At 29.8% G+C, this 15,867-nt stretch overlaps 4 protein-coding genes across 6 annotated transcripts; 1 reads left to right on the top strand and 3 right to left on the bottom strand.

Annotated features, from left to right (window-relative positions):
- Positions 1-297: 297 nt before the first annotated feature.
- LOC145759779 (prostaglandin reductase-3-like) lies at positions 298-2,693 on the bottom strand. Its single transcript, XM_082573621.1, has 4 exons — positions 2,234-2,693; positions 1,853-2,008; positions 1,085-1,266; positions 298-688 (listed from the first exon to the last, which is right to left on the bottom strand). Exons 1-4 carry the CDS (start codon positions 2,678-2,680, stop codon positions 403-405), a joined length of 1,071 nt encoding a protein of 356 aa, XP_082429747.1. The 5' UTR covers positions 2,681-2,693; the 3' UTR covers positions 298-402.
- Positions 2,694-2,818: 125 nt separating this feature from the next.
- On the bottom strand, positions 2,819-6,332 carry LOC145759030 (adenine DNA glycosylase-like). Of its 3 annotated transcripts, XM_082572756.1 has the most exons (5): positions 5,977-6,332; positions 5,482-5,679; positions 4,352-4,541; positions 3,696-3,897; positions 2,819-3,572 (listed from the first exon to the last, which is right to left on the bottom strand). In XM_082572756.1, the coding sequence occupies exons 1-5, from the start codon at positions 6,303-6,305 to the stop codon at positions 2,887-2,889; spliced, it is 1,605 nt and encodes a 534-aa protein (XP_082428882.1). In that variant the 5' UTR covers positions 6,306-6,332; the 3' UTR covers positions 2,819-2,886. The 3 variants fall into 3 exon arrangements, with proteins under 3 accessions (XP_082428882.1, XP_082428881.1, XP_082428883.1); XM_082572755.1 differs by having other exon boundaries at positions 2,819-3,897; XM_082572757.1 differs by lacking the exon at positions 5,977-6,332 and adding an exon at positions 5,835-5,968 and having other exon boundaries at positions 2,819-3,897.
- A 414-nt stretch (positions 6,333-6,746) lies between these two features.
- LOC145760100 (guanine nucleotide-binding protein subunit alpha-13-like) lies at positions 6,747-13,473 on the bottom strand. Its single transcript, XM_082573968.1, has 8 exons — positions 13,308-13,473; positions 12,730-12,876; positions 12,162-12,362; positions 11,260-11,310; positions 9,965-10,096; positions 9,506-9,610; positions 9,080-9,270; positions 6,747-8,551 (listed from the first exon to the last, which is right to left on the bottom strand). The coding sequence occupies exons 1-8, from the start codon at positions 13,437-13,439 to the stop codon at positions 8,407-8,409; spliced, it is 1,104 nt and encodes a 367-aa protein (XP_082430094.1). The 5' UTR covers positions 13,440-13,473; the 3' UTR covers positions 6,747-8,406.
- A 946-nt stretch (positions 13,474-14,419) lies between these two features.
- On the top strand, positions 14,420-15,789 carry LOC145760347 (putative RNA polymerase II subunit B1 CTD phosphatase RPAP2). Its single transcript, XM_082574212.1, has one exon. The coding sequence runs from the start codon at positions 14,467-14,469 to the stop codon at positions 15,787-15,789; it is 1,323 nt and encodes a 440-aa protein (XP_082430338.1). The 5' UTR covers positions 14,420-14,466.
- Positions 15,790-15,867: the final 78 nt, after the last annotated feature.

Genomic DNA, 15,867 nt, shown 5'->3' with positions numbered 1-15,867 from the left:
AAAAAATACTCCATTTTAAACTTTAATTGTGGAAATTGTATTAGAGAAAAAACAAATTATAACAAAAAGAAAATTAGAAATCAAAAAAATGTAACGGTGTCATGCAACAAAATAATAAAAAGGATTTAGAATGTAAATTACCTACAAAATATATATTGCAACAACCAAAAATTAACACCAAAAAAACTCAAAATTTCTACAAAAGTACTATATCCTATTATGTTAATTCTATAAAGTTTATATTTCTAATAATAATACACTGAAATTAAATATGTCATTAATAAATAATATAGAAAATTGAGGTTTAATTGGGCATTAAGCTTTACAAAATCTTGTTTTCTTAACAAAATATTAAATTAAATTCATTTTGCATAAAATTACAATTAAAAAAACACCAATTTTTTACAGTTTACTACCCTCCACCTCTTGTTGTAAATCAACTACAATCTTACCAACACTCTTCCTTGAATATAGAAACTCAACAGCATCTTTGATTGAATCGATTCCCTTAAAACCATGACTTGAGGTTTTAAATCCAAGATCAACTGTGCTTTTGATTTTCCCACTCTCATAAAGTTCAGATAATGTTTGGAAAGATTGTTTCCATTTATGACCAAAATGGAAAAGAAAAAAGCCTTGTACTCCGGCGCTTTTCGTAAGCAGTTTTACTGGCAGAGCTGCTGCTCTTCTGTTCACAAAATAAATAATGTAAAAAACATAATATTTATATAAAAGTTTTTGTTTTATTTAATTATTCCTGATATGGAAAGGTCGTCTTCACATCCCAAACATATAGTATCATTTGCCATCCGAAACCAGTCTCTAATTAGGCTGCTGATCAAGTATTGGCTAAGTAACAGTTTATACTGTTTAAAGCGCCTTACTCAAAGGCGTTACAGCATGAAAACAGCAGGGGTCAACCCAGAACATCCTGTACTGAAGCTAAGAGTTTTACCCACACACAAGTTATACTACAACTAAATTTGGCGCAACATTGATCCCCTCAATTTACAAAACTGGGTGATGCAATAAAGTATATTGTATAAGATGGGAAATTACTTGTAACTATTGGTCACCATATTACCTTGCTAGCTTTGAGCTGCCCACTCCCATTGGTTCCTGGTATCCAGAGATGTAACCAATCACAATCAGTCTTCCCCGATTAGCTAATCGGTTGACACAAACATCGTAAACTTCTCCGCCAACACTTTCATAAACAACATCAATTCCACTTGGATAGTTCTTCTTTAATACTTCGTTCAAATTCTTTAAACAAAAATTCATAAATGTAAATCAAAGAGGACAAATACATTACTGTATGTGTGTATAAGCTTTAAGTGGACAATTAAATTAATTTGTGGGATAAGCTAACTTTATAGAGTTAGGTTTAGGGTAACTATTATTACCATAGGCCAGTCTTGCAAATCGTTTCAGGTTTTGAAAAAAGGGTAACCACCTAAAGCACCTTACTTTATGACACTTGGATTTAACAGACAGCATGGTATAGTGGTTAGAAAACTTGATTTTACTACATCTTGGGTTCGACTCCCATTGCTCTCATATTTAGCGCCCTCAAGGAATGTGCTATATGGGGTATAAACTCCTGCTAAGCCGAAAACCAATCAGCAGATTAATTATCGGGCAATTTTAATCAATAATATCCAAAACTATCAAAGTCAACTTAAGATTGGGTTTGGGTAACAAATGTTACTTTATGTTAAAGCCAAGAAGTTAGACTTCTTACATCCTGGAGTTTTGGATATTAAAAAAAGTATATAGCAAAAGCAATTGAACCCAGGACATAAGGCACTGATATAAAACCCTTATTACTTGTATTATATAAGAAACTTACCTCCTTCGAAGTAACAATAGGGTGGTCACATCCGATACTCTTAAGAAAATCAGCTTTCTGTTGAGTTGAACAAGTCCCAATAACATGACAACCTGCTAACTTGGCAAGTTGGACGGCAAACTGACCAGTACCTCCTGCTGCAGCTGTTACTAGGACCTACATGTGAATGTAGAGCAATATTGTAACGAAATTAAATTTTTTGACTTTGGTATTAAAATTTTAGGACCATAAAATATGATAGAGAATTAGCAAGGACCAAAAAGTACCAGAAAGAATTAGCGCAGACTATTAACTACAGGTTATTTTTATAAGAATTTAAAGTTACCTTTTAAAATTTTAAAACAAAATTGAGCACCAGTTTCCACAAAAAGTTAATTTTACCTTTTCCTTTGGTTTAAGGAATCCACATTCCTGGAATGCAAGTTGAGCTGTCATCCCACTCACCATAAGTGGAATATATTCTGGTTTCATTCCACTTATATCAAACATTCGACCACTCGACAATGCTTGGTACTCAGAGAAAGCCCCGTAAGTTAAATGAGCCACGTTTTTACCCAACATTGACTGTGGGACCTCGTTACCGACGGCAACAACTTCACCCAAGGCCTCGAACCCGGCATCAAAAGGTGGGGGTTTTTCCGGTTGGTACTTTCCGGCAGTGAAGTTAATATCCGAAGCATTTATCCCGACGTAGCGATTCTTGACGAGGACTTGATCGGAAGATATTTTAGGAAGCGAACACGTTTGAATTTGGATGGCATCTCGGAACGAGTTCGTCAGCTTGGTCACCACCAGTTTTCTCATCGTCGACGGTAACCTGGTTGCCATAGTTACAATAATATTATCCTACTGTTACTTAAACACCTGAAGAATATTGAATATTATGCATGATTAGAAAGTTAAACATCAATACTAAAGTATCTACCAAATACTATAACATTGTTAAAAGGTTAGTAACAGGCAAAAACTAAAATTTTGTTACTAAAAATCAAGTGATAATGATAAATATATTCATTATGTTTTCGGGTAAAATATCACTTTTTTGTAAAATAAGAAAGTAAGTTGTTGGTTTGACTAGTTTTAATCCTTTTTGCTTTATTTCTGCCGTAAGTTTTCTCAGTCTTGTGATCGTTTGAACAGAGTTTGTAAATCTTTAAAACTGCGCTAGAAGTTGCACTTTCGACTAATTCTTGCGAGTTTACCCATTTCATATTTGAATCAGAATCTAAATTTAAAAGTTTATCATCCTTCGTTTCAAGCTGTATGTGTTCAACATAATTAGTTTGTGTTATATGGGAAAATATATGTACTACTTGTCCTTTAAAGCTCCTGTTAATTAGTTTAAATGATTGTTTATCAAATTGTTCTAAAGTTGCATCACTAAAACTTTGTAGTTCAGCTTTAATTTGTTTATTTAAAGAGTCTGGACAAATGTCATCTTCTGAACTTGGTCTTCGTTTCTTTACTTTTGCGTCATTTTTAATTTGGGGGATTATTTTATTGGGGAATTCCCATAAACCAGCTAATAAACCAGTCTCTGGTCTTTTCGAGATCAACCATCTGGTTCTACTATGAGAATGGTCTTTTAATTCTAGAACACAAGTTGCTGTGTACTCTGGTCTTGGGGGCTTTTTCTTGGGTTTAAATGGGTAGTTTGTTACCCCTAAAACAGGGTCCCATGGGGTGGAAAGTGCAAACATATCTTCGATGTCATTTATGTCTTCATTTTCTTGCTCAACTTTGTTTAAATTTAAATCTAGTTGATCTTGATTTTCAGTTTTAATTGGGACAGAGTTTGGTTCATTTTTGAGCTCACTAGATTTACTTTTCAATCGGGTTTCACTTTTTACTTTAATTGGTTGATTTTCTAAGTTATTCATCTCCATTTTTTCAACTTTGATTTCGTTTTCTTTGTTCTTAAACATGTTGTTGTTGTTGGAATGCTCTTGTACTTGTAAATAAGCTGAGCAATGTGTTTTAAGTGGACAAGATGAACAATTTGGACTCTTAGGGGTGCAGACAGTTGCTCCTAGCTCCATAATTGCCTTTATACATAAAATAAACATGTTACAAACTAACAAAAAGAAAAGTCATTTAGTTTTTAATTTAAAAAGTGAAGTTCATAAATTGAGTGCTTTGGCATATTATGAAGGTTTTAAAATTAATTTCTAGTTTATTTTTTATATAGGGCCTATATTTATTCTCAACAAAGGTTGGCTTAACGATCTAAACATAGAGTAACATTTGTTGCCCTCTACCCAGTCTCAAGTTGTCTTCGACAGTTTAGGATAATGTTGATTACAATTGCCCGACAATTAATCTAATAACTGGTTTTGGCTTAGTGGGAGTTTATGCAGTTGGAATTTAAACAAATTTATAGTAAAATTACACAGAACTTAATGAAGCTACTAACCAAACACACAAAACTTAACAAAATATAGAGCATAAAAAATACACAACTTTTATTAATTTATTGTTAAAATACACTCATTAAATTACTTGATTAAAGTCTCCAGGTCGTTCCAAATCAACAAGATCGTCAATTAAGTTCCATAAATGAGAGATCACATCCTTGCTTGTACAACTACCTCCTATTCTTCTTAACCTGCATAGAACCCTTGTAACGTTTCCATCTAAAACACCAACTTTTTCTTTAAAGGCAATTGATGAGATAGCTGCAGCAGTATACCTATTAATGCAAAAAAAAGGATTTTTAGGGGTTAAATTTATTAAGACTATACACTTTTTAGACTTTTTTTTTACACTTTTTTTTTGTATATATATTTATCCTTGATGTGGGAAAGTCGAATGCACGACTTAAACATAAAGTAACATCAGTTTCTCTGACCCAGTCTCGAGTTGCCTGTGGCAGTTTGGGATATTATAGATTATAATTGCCCGATAATTATGCTGCTGATTAAGTGCTTGCTCAGTAGGAGTTCATACCGCTTATAGCGCCTTACTCAAGGACGCTACAGCATGCGATCAGTGGGGATTGAACCCACGACCTCATGGTGGTGTAGCAAGTGTTTTTACCACCACACTACGCTGCCGGTTAGGTTAGCTTTATGCTTAAAGGCTTTTACTTTTTACAATACTTTGGCAATATTTATTTAAACACATTACAAACCTAAATTTTATAAAAAATTATCTTTAACATTAGAGTTGAAATAGTTAAGACTTGGTCCATGACTTGGTCTATTTTAACTAACTTTTGTATATATACCAATTTTAATCATTAAAATACAAATAAAATATTATTTTCCTTTCTAAACACAAACTACAAAGCCAAAAAATAAAAAATGCTTTTAAGATTTAGTAACAAAAGTTAAATATCATTTAAGTCAATACAAAGTTAATGGTTAACTAAAGTATCACAAATGCAAGTTAGCATGACTTGGATAAAAATATAAGCAAACAAAATAAATCCTACCAAGATTTTTATATATAATAAAATATTTTTTTTTAAGTCTAATCACTAAGTTAACGAATTTTCTTCGCAATTTTTAAACATTATAAAAATAAAATATAAATGAGTCAAATGTTTTTAAAAATAACCATTGACATTGCTTTATATTTGGTAGCAAAAAAGTTTGAACTTCTTATTTAAAACAACCAAATTTATTTACCTTCCAACGCCCGGTAACTCTTTCAGCATTTCAACGGAATTATCTGGAAATTTATTTTCGAGTTTTTCAACAATTTTGATGGCTCCTTCTCTTAACCTTCGACCTCTTGAATAATATCCAAGCCCCGCCCACATTTGATTGACAGCTTCTTCAGTGGATTGGGATAAGGATTCCAGGTCTGGCCATTTTGACATCCATCTTGAAATAAATTGATTGGTAAAGTTTTTTTGTTTTTTAAGAAAAGATATTTAATCTAATGTAAAAGCATATGGCTATGAAAACACAGCTAGTATTTAAAAGGATTGATTATAAATTCCACTTAACAGCTCAAATCTTCTTATTAGAAAACTTACTTAAAGTTTGATTAGCAGAATTTTGTATAGGGAATCCCTTTAACATTGGCAGATTGGTCATATTTAGTTACAACTCCACTTGGACCACTTTGTTTTCTGCTCTATGATACACTATATGATTTTAATATTAAACGCTAATTACCTTTGGTAGTAATCGACTACAGTTGCAACTCTGGTCTGTTGAAGCATCACTTCTGATACCCATACAGCATAAGCATGTTGTTGCTTTGTTATATTTGGTACATCTGCATATCTTCTCCATGGTAAATCTCGCTTATTTTTATCGTACCAAGACAGTAATAAAGATCGTATTAAAGCTATTTCTTTGCTAGTAAACGCATACTTTGCTGCAGGTTTCATTTGTTCTGTATAATTTAATAAATTTAGAAATTTTAGTTTACTACAAAACCTGTTTTGCAAAACTTTGTAAAACGGAAACAACACGCACATGTGTTTCGGATGATTAAACATGACTTTTGACTTTAAGTTTATCCCCAAAAAGTTTAGGATAATATTTTGTATTTATTTATTCTTGGTGTGGGAAGGTCGACTACATGACCAAAACATAGAGTAACATTTGTTACTTCAACCCAGTCTCGAGTTACCCATGGCAGTTTTGGATATTATTGATTATAATTGCCCAATAATTATGCTGCTGATTCAGTGTTCGCTCATGAGGAGTTCGTACCATTTACAACACCTAACTCAAGGGCGCTACAGCATGGGAGCAGTGGGGATTAAACACAAGACTTTATGTTGTAAAGCCAAGTGTTCTGACCACTGCCGGTTTTATTTTAAAAAGTCACAAATTTAAACATAATTTAAACAAAAATTTAGTTCATCTTAGTTAAACAGCAAAAAATGTTGTCAATTTTATTAATATTTACAATAACCTGTTTACAATTAACTCTTATTAATGAGTTTGTAAAAATAAAAACGTTCACAAAATAAAATGGATGGCACAAAACAATTTTGTGTCAATTAGAATTCTGATTTCAATGTTATGATTAGTTAGGATTATTTAAAGTTATTACATAGAGTTACACACAGTTTAATTATAAACAACTGAATGTTAAAACTAATACAATTATAATAAAAACAAAATCAAAAATTAAAAAAAATGTAAGTCACATTAAGTAATGCTAACATGGCTATAAGTAAAATAACAGAATTAATCATTTTAAAATCAAATAGAAAAGTGAAAAAACATCATTTTGAAATGGTGTTAAATCAATCTCAAGGCAAAAGTACAAAACAGCATTACAAGAATAGTTCATTATTAGGTAAATGTTACCAGTAGATACTAAATGGCCATATGGGTTTATAAATGTAGTTCAATATAATATTATGCAATACAAAATCATGTTGTAAAGATAAATAAGTTAACTAAAACACCTAAAGACTGGAAAAATTTAAATAAGGCAGTTTAAATAGTAAGTAGTGTTGAAAATTAAAGGGGACATATAAGACTATGTTAAATTGTATTATATTTAAAATAAAGCACCGATAAATGTAATAAAATGTTTCTACTACTTGGTGCTTATATTGCAAGAGTTTATTCTACTGCAGAATAGAGGTACATTGGATTTGTACAGAACCTGCATTTTAAATAAAACTTATTGCATAAAAAACAAACTACACTCATCTTTTTATAAACTCATTCAAAAGAAAAAATGTAAAAGTTTAAAATGTTACAAGGCAAATGTAAATAAAAAAATTCGAAACAATGAAACAACAAAACAATGTTAATATTAGATTGTTAAAACTTTCACAATTCAAAAGATGAACAATTTTCGCTAAGGCAACTGAAAAATTAACATTAGATCACATAAGGCACTGACATTATTTGCTACTGAAACATATAACGAGGATATTTCATTAAATTTGTTCCTTTAGATAAAAAAATTCAAATGATAAAAACACAATGAAAATTTTTTTGAACAACAAAGTTTGGTCGTTTAAATGCATATTTAAATTCTAACTGCAATGATAAATTCTTGTGCTCATTTTTTGGATTAAAATTGATACAAAATAAGGTAAATATTGCACTTTTTTATGACATTTTCTTTATTTATAGAACCCTAACAATAATATTAACCACTTAATATGGAAAATGAAATCTGTTATTCGACTGAAAATAATATAGCCAAAAATATGATTAAATTATTGGTGTGAATATTAATAGAAAGACTTAGAACCGCAGAATTCGAAAATGATTCTATAGGAAAGTATAAATAGGGCAGTGTGTAATCATTTCAATCTTAGTGTATTAAACCAAACCACTTCATAAATAGCAAAGTGGGTATAATCAATGGTATCTTTGTTGGTTAAGTTTTTGTGGTCAGACTTAAGTCAACATTTGCTTTTCCTTAATCAATTAGACTTTATCCAGCAATAATGCTTGTCATTGTAACATATTAAACCTTGGTTCAAATATAACAGCATCCTCTAGTTCCAAAACCTATTTATTTTAACCTGTTTTGCTTTGATCTTTGTTCATTAATGTCTTGTAGTAGCTTTTTGTTCTCAAAGCTATGTTTTTCCTCCCCATTTTCTGATAGTAAAACCCAAGTTACTGTAACATTAGTTGATGCAGGTTTTCATGTAATATTGTATCTTTTACAGCGTTAAACACGAATCGAATATTGTTTGTGTCGATGGCCATCGTAAAATGATGAAAAAACGGCTTTGAGCGATCTTTTCTTTGCGATTCAAATCTTTAAACAAAAAATACAACTTAAAGCTCAAAAATTTGAAAAGAAGGTTAATATTATCTTATTGCTTTATTTAAATATATTATTGTGATACTTAACTGTTAAAGAAACCGTTAAATTAAAATTCATGGGAATTAGTAAAGTGTTTAATAGAAAACTGGGTGTGGTCGACCACACTTAAAGGTCAGGTAAAGATAGAAAGCTAAATATTTAGGTTACAGTCTTAAACTTATAACTATTTAAAATAAAATTTGTAACTTTTAAATTGATGGGTTTGTTAGTTTAATAAAACAAATACAAAATTGTATTTTCAAATTTAACAAAGTACTCAAATCTTTGCATTTAGAAATATGCTAAAAACCAAAACAACTTTAAAAACTTAAAACATTAAAAAATCCAGGACATTAGAAAACTCAAGACTTAAAAAAACTCAAAACACTTAAGCACTCAAGATTTAAAAAACTCAAAACAATTAGAAAACTCAATAAAAAAAAAACATTAAAAAAATTTTTGACTTTAAAACTCACTCACCTATAAACCAAATAGTTTTTAACATCTGACAACTCAAGAGGATCGCCCTCGAAGTCCGGAAAATAATCCGACAACCTCACTCCCTGGAGGACTTTCTCCTCCAGAAGGTCAGTTTTGTTGAGGAAGAGGATAATTGAGACTTTGAGGAAGTAGTTGTTGTTTACAATCACTTCAAATATGTCCAAAGATTCCTAAAGTAAAAGAAAAATTTAATATTACTAGAAGAATTCCATCCAAAAGGGGTAAATATCCCCCCCCCCCCCAAAAAGGGGATAACACTATGCCTTACCCTGTATTGTGGTTAACCCCCCCTACCCCCCAAAAAAAGGAAGTTAACATAAGATTAACAAAATCTATTTAGGTGAATAGTGATTTGATTTATAAGAAAACAACTGAATCTTGGATTGCTATAGGTTATAAACACACCTGCAGTCTATTTGTTCTCCGATCTTCCATTAAAACTTGATCAAACTCTGAAGATGAAGCGAGGAATAAAATCGAAGTTACATCCTCAAAGCATTGGAACCATTTCTTAATAATAAAATAAAGTTCTCAAATAAATTTAAATGCATAGATGTCGCAAATTAGGAAATATATTGAAGCCAGTAGATGCAATATGTATGCCTATTTTATAGGCCTACAAAATAATTAAAACCGCTGTTGTGGTGCACGGAAAAATTGTCATTAGCAAATATTAGTTAAGAGTTGCAACCATTTTATGACTAATAAAATTTTAACTGTATGGCAGGCTATGACCAGTTTAAATAATGCAAATAAATTTAAAACTAGAGCACTTTCCTTGTTTTAGAATTAACAAAGTCTTATGTAATTTAAAACCACACAAGCAAGTACTTTAAAAATATATTTTTGTCCCAAAATTTCTACCTGTCTTTGCCCTCTTTGTCCTCCAACATCAAAAAACCGAAAAGGAATTCTCCGAATTTCAAAAACATATTCCTGAATACCTTTGGTTGCTTGACGTGATAACAAAATATCTTTCATATCCGGAGTGTAATCCTAATAACACAATAAATAAAAATATTAATTTTAATACAAATGTAAATCAAAATAAAATTTAAACGAAATAATTTGTAATCTGTATATGACAAAGCAGAATGGACATTTTAAATTTACAGGCCCTCAAAATCCATAAAACTGCCATTTGTGGTGTGCAGGTAAATTATCGCAGGCAAATATAAGTTGCAAGCATATTACAAAAATGTTTTAATAATAGCAGTACATAGGGCAGGCACATACAACTTATGTCAATAAAATTGCTACTTAAATTAAGACATAGACACAATTTTATTTTTGAAGAAAGAGGGATTATAAAAAAATAATTTCTTAAAATTTTGGGATAGTTACAAAAAAGTAAATGTTAATTGGTTGTAAAATTATTCAGAAACTATAATAAAGACCATCAAGTGATTCATCAACTAAGAAAAATACTGCAACCTTCTATTTAGAATTTATTAAAACCATGCAAAGGTATGACAAGTAATTGGTAAAAATGAGACCACAAAAATTCAGATAAGAAATAAATTAACAACATATTACATGCACTCAAAAACACAGCTGCTGGTATATAAAGATACAAATATTATCAGGTTACATTTTAGGCTTATATTAATATAACACATTTTATTTAAAAATACTGTATTGTATTATGAGAATAACTAAACCACAAATATAATTAAATTAAAAACAAGGATTATAAAAAACAGAGGCCCAGGGCTAATTGTTTTATAATAATAAAAACAAAAGGATTATTATTTAAGATGAATTTAGAAAGTGTTTTGTCATAATAATCAACTTTATGACATGTTTTGTATTGTGAGAAATACAATGTTTGTAAACACTTACTTGTTTGTAAAAACAACATGGCAAAACTTAAACATTAACATCATTATTAATCATCATAAACTTTCATAAAAACTCATGATTTACGTTACTTATTATAAATGCCAAAAACCGAAAAAAATATATTAGGGCCATTTTAATTAATTTAATCCAACTAAATTATACCAAACTAGTCAATAAATAAATTATGCTGGTAATATTATTTTTTATTGGACTTCAGTTTACGCCAAATAAACAGTGTTTACTGAAAATCTTAAATTTTTAAAATTGTTAAAACATTTTATTTAGTTTTTAAAATGAATATAAAGTTTTTAACTTACTTCTTGACCTATCCGATCCAAATTTTCTAAAAAGTGGCGCACTGACTCACCCTAACAAGAAAAATAAAATAATTAATAAATTTATTATCAGAAAATTTCAAAATAATATTCCACCATAATTGGCAATGTAGGCTTGTTTAAAAATTCTAAGAAACAGTTTTATATATAATTTGCATATATTTTATATATGTATATAAGGAATACATGTCCAAAAAAAAAATTGATTGACAAAAATTAATTAAAAATGGTCTTAAGGTTTGTATATAAATAAAAATTAAATACTTTAAAAAAATAAAATAGTGGAAAATTACCTAAACTTTTATTCTAAAAAACATAAATAATTTTAGAAATATTATGTTTCTAATTTGCATATATTTCTATATATATAAAAATATTTATCAAAAGTAGTTTTTAAAAACACACAAATTAATCAATAAAGGTCTTTAGTTTGTATATACACTAATTAGAATTATATAAAATTAAATGTAAGACATTACCTACTTAACATTTAATTTAGTGTTAAATAAATCTAGACTTTAAATCTTAAAATATATATAAAACCAATTTTTAGGAATATTATGTTTTCTAATTTGCATATACTACATCTACTTTTTTAAAGGTTAACATTTTTACTGACAACATGATTTTATTCTTAATGTAGTATTATAAAAAAAATGAAATAAAAATGAATAAAAATTAAAAAATCAAAGTAACCTGGTTTCAACCTATATGCAATAAACATAACACTTTGGCATAACAAATGTTATTAATTAGAATAAATTGACTCCAAAAACTAGAGCAACAGAAAAAAACATAAATTATACCCAATTAATGGTCTTGCTAACATGACATTAGACGGGAATTAAACCCAAGATCTTTTAAATAAACAAAATGTAACTTACCAACTGAAACTCTCTCCTCCTATCATAAGCATTCCTGATTCCGTGATCTTTCCAGAGCTCCTGGATGCTGGGGAGGAACTTGAGGAAAGTAGTAACATCCATTTTCATGTAGCGATCAAAAGTCATCACAAAGTCAGCTTGGGTTTGCCTTTTTTCATCTTCCCACGGGATTCCAAGCTTGTCTCGAGCATCAACTAGCACCTGGTAGTTTAATATCGTAAAAATAAATTTTAAAACTTTTTCAAATTTATGAAAGCATTTAGTTTTTGTTGTAGTATTGTTAACTGATATATATTTATTGTCAATGTGGAAAGGCGACATCATGACCAAAACATAGAGTAACATTTGTTACCCTGAACCAGTCTTAAGATGCTATGGCAGTTTGAATATTAGGTTACATTTGCTCGATATTTAAATTGCTAAACGGTTTTGGCTTTTGGTTTTAATCTGTTTAAGGTGTGGGGATCGAACTCAAGTCCTCATGTAGTGAAGCCAAGTGTTTTAACTACTACACACAGCTGCCGGCATAAATTTTTTCTATGTGAGGAAAAAAAAGATAAAATGTTACCTTCATTCCTTTAATAATGTTTCCATAGACAGTTGCTCTAAACTCCAGGACTTCTTTTTCATTGTAATCTTGTCCATGTAAAATCCTCATTTGTTTCAGGAAAGTACTTTTACCACTCTCTCCCGCTCCTAGGAGTAGCAACTTCACCTACGGGTTAAAGTGGGATTTTTAAAATCTTGTAAATATAACTCTTACTTAGAATATTAGGATGCTATGCATATCTTCATATTGCTGATTTAGTTATGAATTTATAATAGCATATAACACAAAATAATAAGAGTTAAGAAACTTAACATAACTTGGACAAAAAAATAACAACCAATAAGTTGAATAAAAATAATATCGCTAGTAAAAAATTAAGGTAATAACAATTAAACAAGAGCACAAAAACAAAAAGTTTAATCACTTATGCACAATTTTGTTAAATTAACATTAACCTTCTAATTAGAAAGTAGGTTTATAAAAAGGGTTTTCCAAATAACCAATATATGAACAAATATATCCCTTAAATTTACCCAACTAAAAGCTATTAAATAATAAAGCCTTTTACATAAAAACAAGATTTAAAAAATGCTCACCTGTCTTTTATAATACAACTTTTCCTTCTGCAGATCCTTGTCAATTTCATTACTTTTAGCTTTATTAACATCATTAAATAAACATGGTGGCCAGCCACATCCAACTGGCATACTTGCACACATGTGAGTCATATATTCCCATTTAAAGTCTCATCATTTAAACTAAATTCTCTACAAAAACAACAAGTTTAGCTATTAATAGTTTATTACAATCAGATATACAATTAATAACAATGTATTATTATCATTCATTTCGTTTAATTGTTCCGTTTGTCATTGCTATTATAACAATTACAAGATAAAGGCCCTTCATTTAAAGTTTAATCGTTTAAATTTCTTTATTAAAATTTAAACAATCAGACAATAAAACACTTACTAACTGACTAACAACTGTGACTTGTCATAAGTTTAAATTAACTTAAAAGCAGACAAAAACGACGAAAAGCTATGACGTATCATCACGACTTATTAATAATCAACTTTATACAAATCAAGTCTATGAAAGTTCACGCAATTCGTAATATCATTCCTACTTAGTCTGCAACTTAAGACTTAGTGAAAATCCAAAGCGCTGCTCCTTCTTTTGGTGTAAAGATTAGTCATCGCACGTTCTGATAGTCAGATATTACGCAAAATTAATTATTAATGCACATATGCATGCCATACACTCTATTTAAAGAATAACAAATAGTTTTACAGCTCAGGAAATGTGATATTCGTGCGTTTATGCTGACCTAATTGATAGTTAATAAAAACAACTACTTGTACTAAAAATAAATTGTAAACGTAAGCCAAAAAATATAAATTTCACTTTCCTTGAAAAATGAAAACAAAATTATAAAACACGCCCACGCCACTAGATGCGCTAAACATTAATTAGAAAAGAAAAATGTTTATAATTTTGGTGATTTTATAAAATACTAACACAATTTTCGCTATTAAAATACTTTTGGTAGGTTATCAATTTTAAAAATAGCGTTTTTTAAATAAAAAAAAAAAAAATTCTTTTAAATTATGATTTTTATTTGGAAGCACTGCAAGCGTGCTAAATGACGTCATATGCCTGAGGATCTTAGTAACAACAAAACAAAAATTTTATTTTATTATTTAAGCTGAGTTTGCAATTTCTAGCTCTTAATATAATCGTAGAACTAAAAACATGTGTTCCAGGGAAGACCTGAAGAAGAAGCTAATCGAAGAAGAAGTGCGAAAGAAGGTTGAATCCGAGAAAAAAGCACACGAGATCGTTACGTCACTCCTCGAGACGGACATCAAAGAGAACTACTTTCTCGAGTCCGTTGCTATGGTGACAGAGTCGCACTACCAGGACGTTACGGAGGAGCGATCGATCCTTAATATCTGCGGGTTTGCGTTGTGCGATAAAAAACTACAAAACGTCCCCAAGCAAAAGTTTAAGATCTACAAAAATAAAGTTTTCGACTTGGAAAATCGTAAACATTTCTGCTCCGAGTTATGTTATAAACGATCCAACGATGTTAAGGATCAAATTCCAGGACTACCAATGTGGTTGAGGGATGAAAATACAACTGACCGCATTCGTTTAACATATGATAGCAACACAACTGGTTTAAAGGGAGAAGAAATTAATATCGTGCCTAAGTTGGCACTTGATAATGTTGAGACTTTGGGGTTTAATAATACCATGCCCGACCCATTTGAGGACTTACCCGCCATTTCAACAGGGGTTGATAAAAAGAAAAATGTTAAATTTGAGAAAGTAATTGAAATCAAACCAGAGAGAAAAAAATTAAATGCAAATGTCGTGGACTCCGTTTTAGAAGTTTTAAAAAGTTGGGTCACCACTGATACCGTTAAAGTTTTAAAACTTGTTCCTGATAAAAGTGACTTAGATGTTGTTAAACAAGAAAAGTTAAAACGCTTGCATGACAACTTAAACAAAGTTGTCATGGGGACTGATTTTGCTGAAGATAACCAACAAGAAAAAAAGGCAAAAAATGAGAATCTAAAAAAAGAAGACGAAGATAACGAAGTATATATGGAAAGGGTTGAACGATTTTTTAAAGGGAGTTTCGATCTAAAACATAAAGCCAAACTTAAAGTTCAAAAAGAAGTTGAAGATTCGGAAATTTCAAAACCGGTTTTACCAGAAATTGATTCCAAAAATCAAGTTAATATTCGACGGAGAATTTTGACCGAAAAACTTATAAAAGTAGTCCAAGACCTTATACCAACTTTACCAAATTCAATTATTTTCGAACCCTTAAAAACTTTAGTTAAAACTTTTAATATTTCGAGCAAAAATGTAAAATTGCAAACTCATGAATATCCTTTAGTTGGAATTATTATTTTGTTATTACTTAACGAAACTTTTAGCGAATTTAAAGAATATGTTTCGCAATCTAAAACCAACTTTGAAATTATTTTAAAATCTTACAGCACTAATTTGTTAAAGTTAAAATGTCAAATTGATGAAATTGTTAAAATTAAAATCAATTCATAAACATGAAATTATTAACAAATTATTCAAATCCTTTTTTATGCAACGTACTAATTTAAATTTTTTTTGATCGATATTTAA

Source organism: Corella eumyota, chromosome 7 (genome assembly GCF_963082875.1).
Source record: "Corella eumyota chromosome 7, kaCorEumy4.1, whole genome shotgun sequence".
In the NCBI taxonomy this organism is placed as follows: Eukaryota; Metazoa; Chordata; class Ascidiacea; order Phlebobranchia; family Corellidae; genus Corella; species Corella eumyota.
This window is presented reverse-complemented; position numbering and strand designations above follow the sequence as displayed.

Coding starts and splice junctions, on each gene's coding strand:
- LOC145759779 (XM_082573621.1), bottom strand. CDS start 2,680: ATGGCAACCAGGTTACCGTCGACGATGAGAAAACTGGTGGTGACCAAG. Junction 2,009..2,233: donor TCCTTAAACCAAAGGAAAAG/GTAAAATTAACT, acceptor ATTCACATGTAG/GTCCTAGTAACAGCTGCAGC. Junction 1,267..1,852: donor CTATTGTTACTTCGAAGGAG/GTAAGTTTCTTA, acceptor TTTTGTTTAAAG/AATTTGAACGAAGTATTAAA.
- LOC145759030 (XM_082572755.1), bottom strand. CDS start 6,305: ATGTTTAATCATCCGAAACACATGTGCGTGTTGTTTCCGTTTTACAAA. Junction 5,680..5,976: donor GTAGTCGATTACTACCAAAG/GTAATTAGCGTT, acceptor ATTTATTTCAAG/ATGGATGTCAAAATGGCCAG. Junction 3,898..4,351: donor GACCTGGAGACTTTAATCAA/GTAATTTAATGA, acceptor TTATGTATAAAG/GCAATTATGGAGCTAGGAGC.
- LOC145760100 (XM_082573968.1), bottom strand. CDS start 13,439: ATGACTCACATGTGTGCAAGTATGCCAGTTGGATGTGGCTGGCCACCA. Junction 12,877..13,307: donor AGTTGTATTATAAAAGACAG/GTGAGCATTTTT, acceptor TTTAACCCGTAG/GTGAAGTTGCTACTCCTAGG. Junction 9,271..9,505: donor GGAGAACAAATAGACTGCAG/GTGTGTTTATAA, acceptor CTTTTACTTTAG/GAATCTTTGGACATATTTGA.
- LOC145760347 (XM_082574212.1), top strand. CDS start 14,467: ATGTGTTCCAGGGAAGACCTGAAGAAGAAGCTAATCGAAGAAGAAGTG.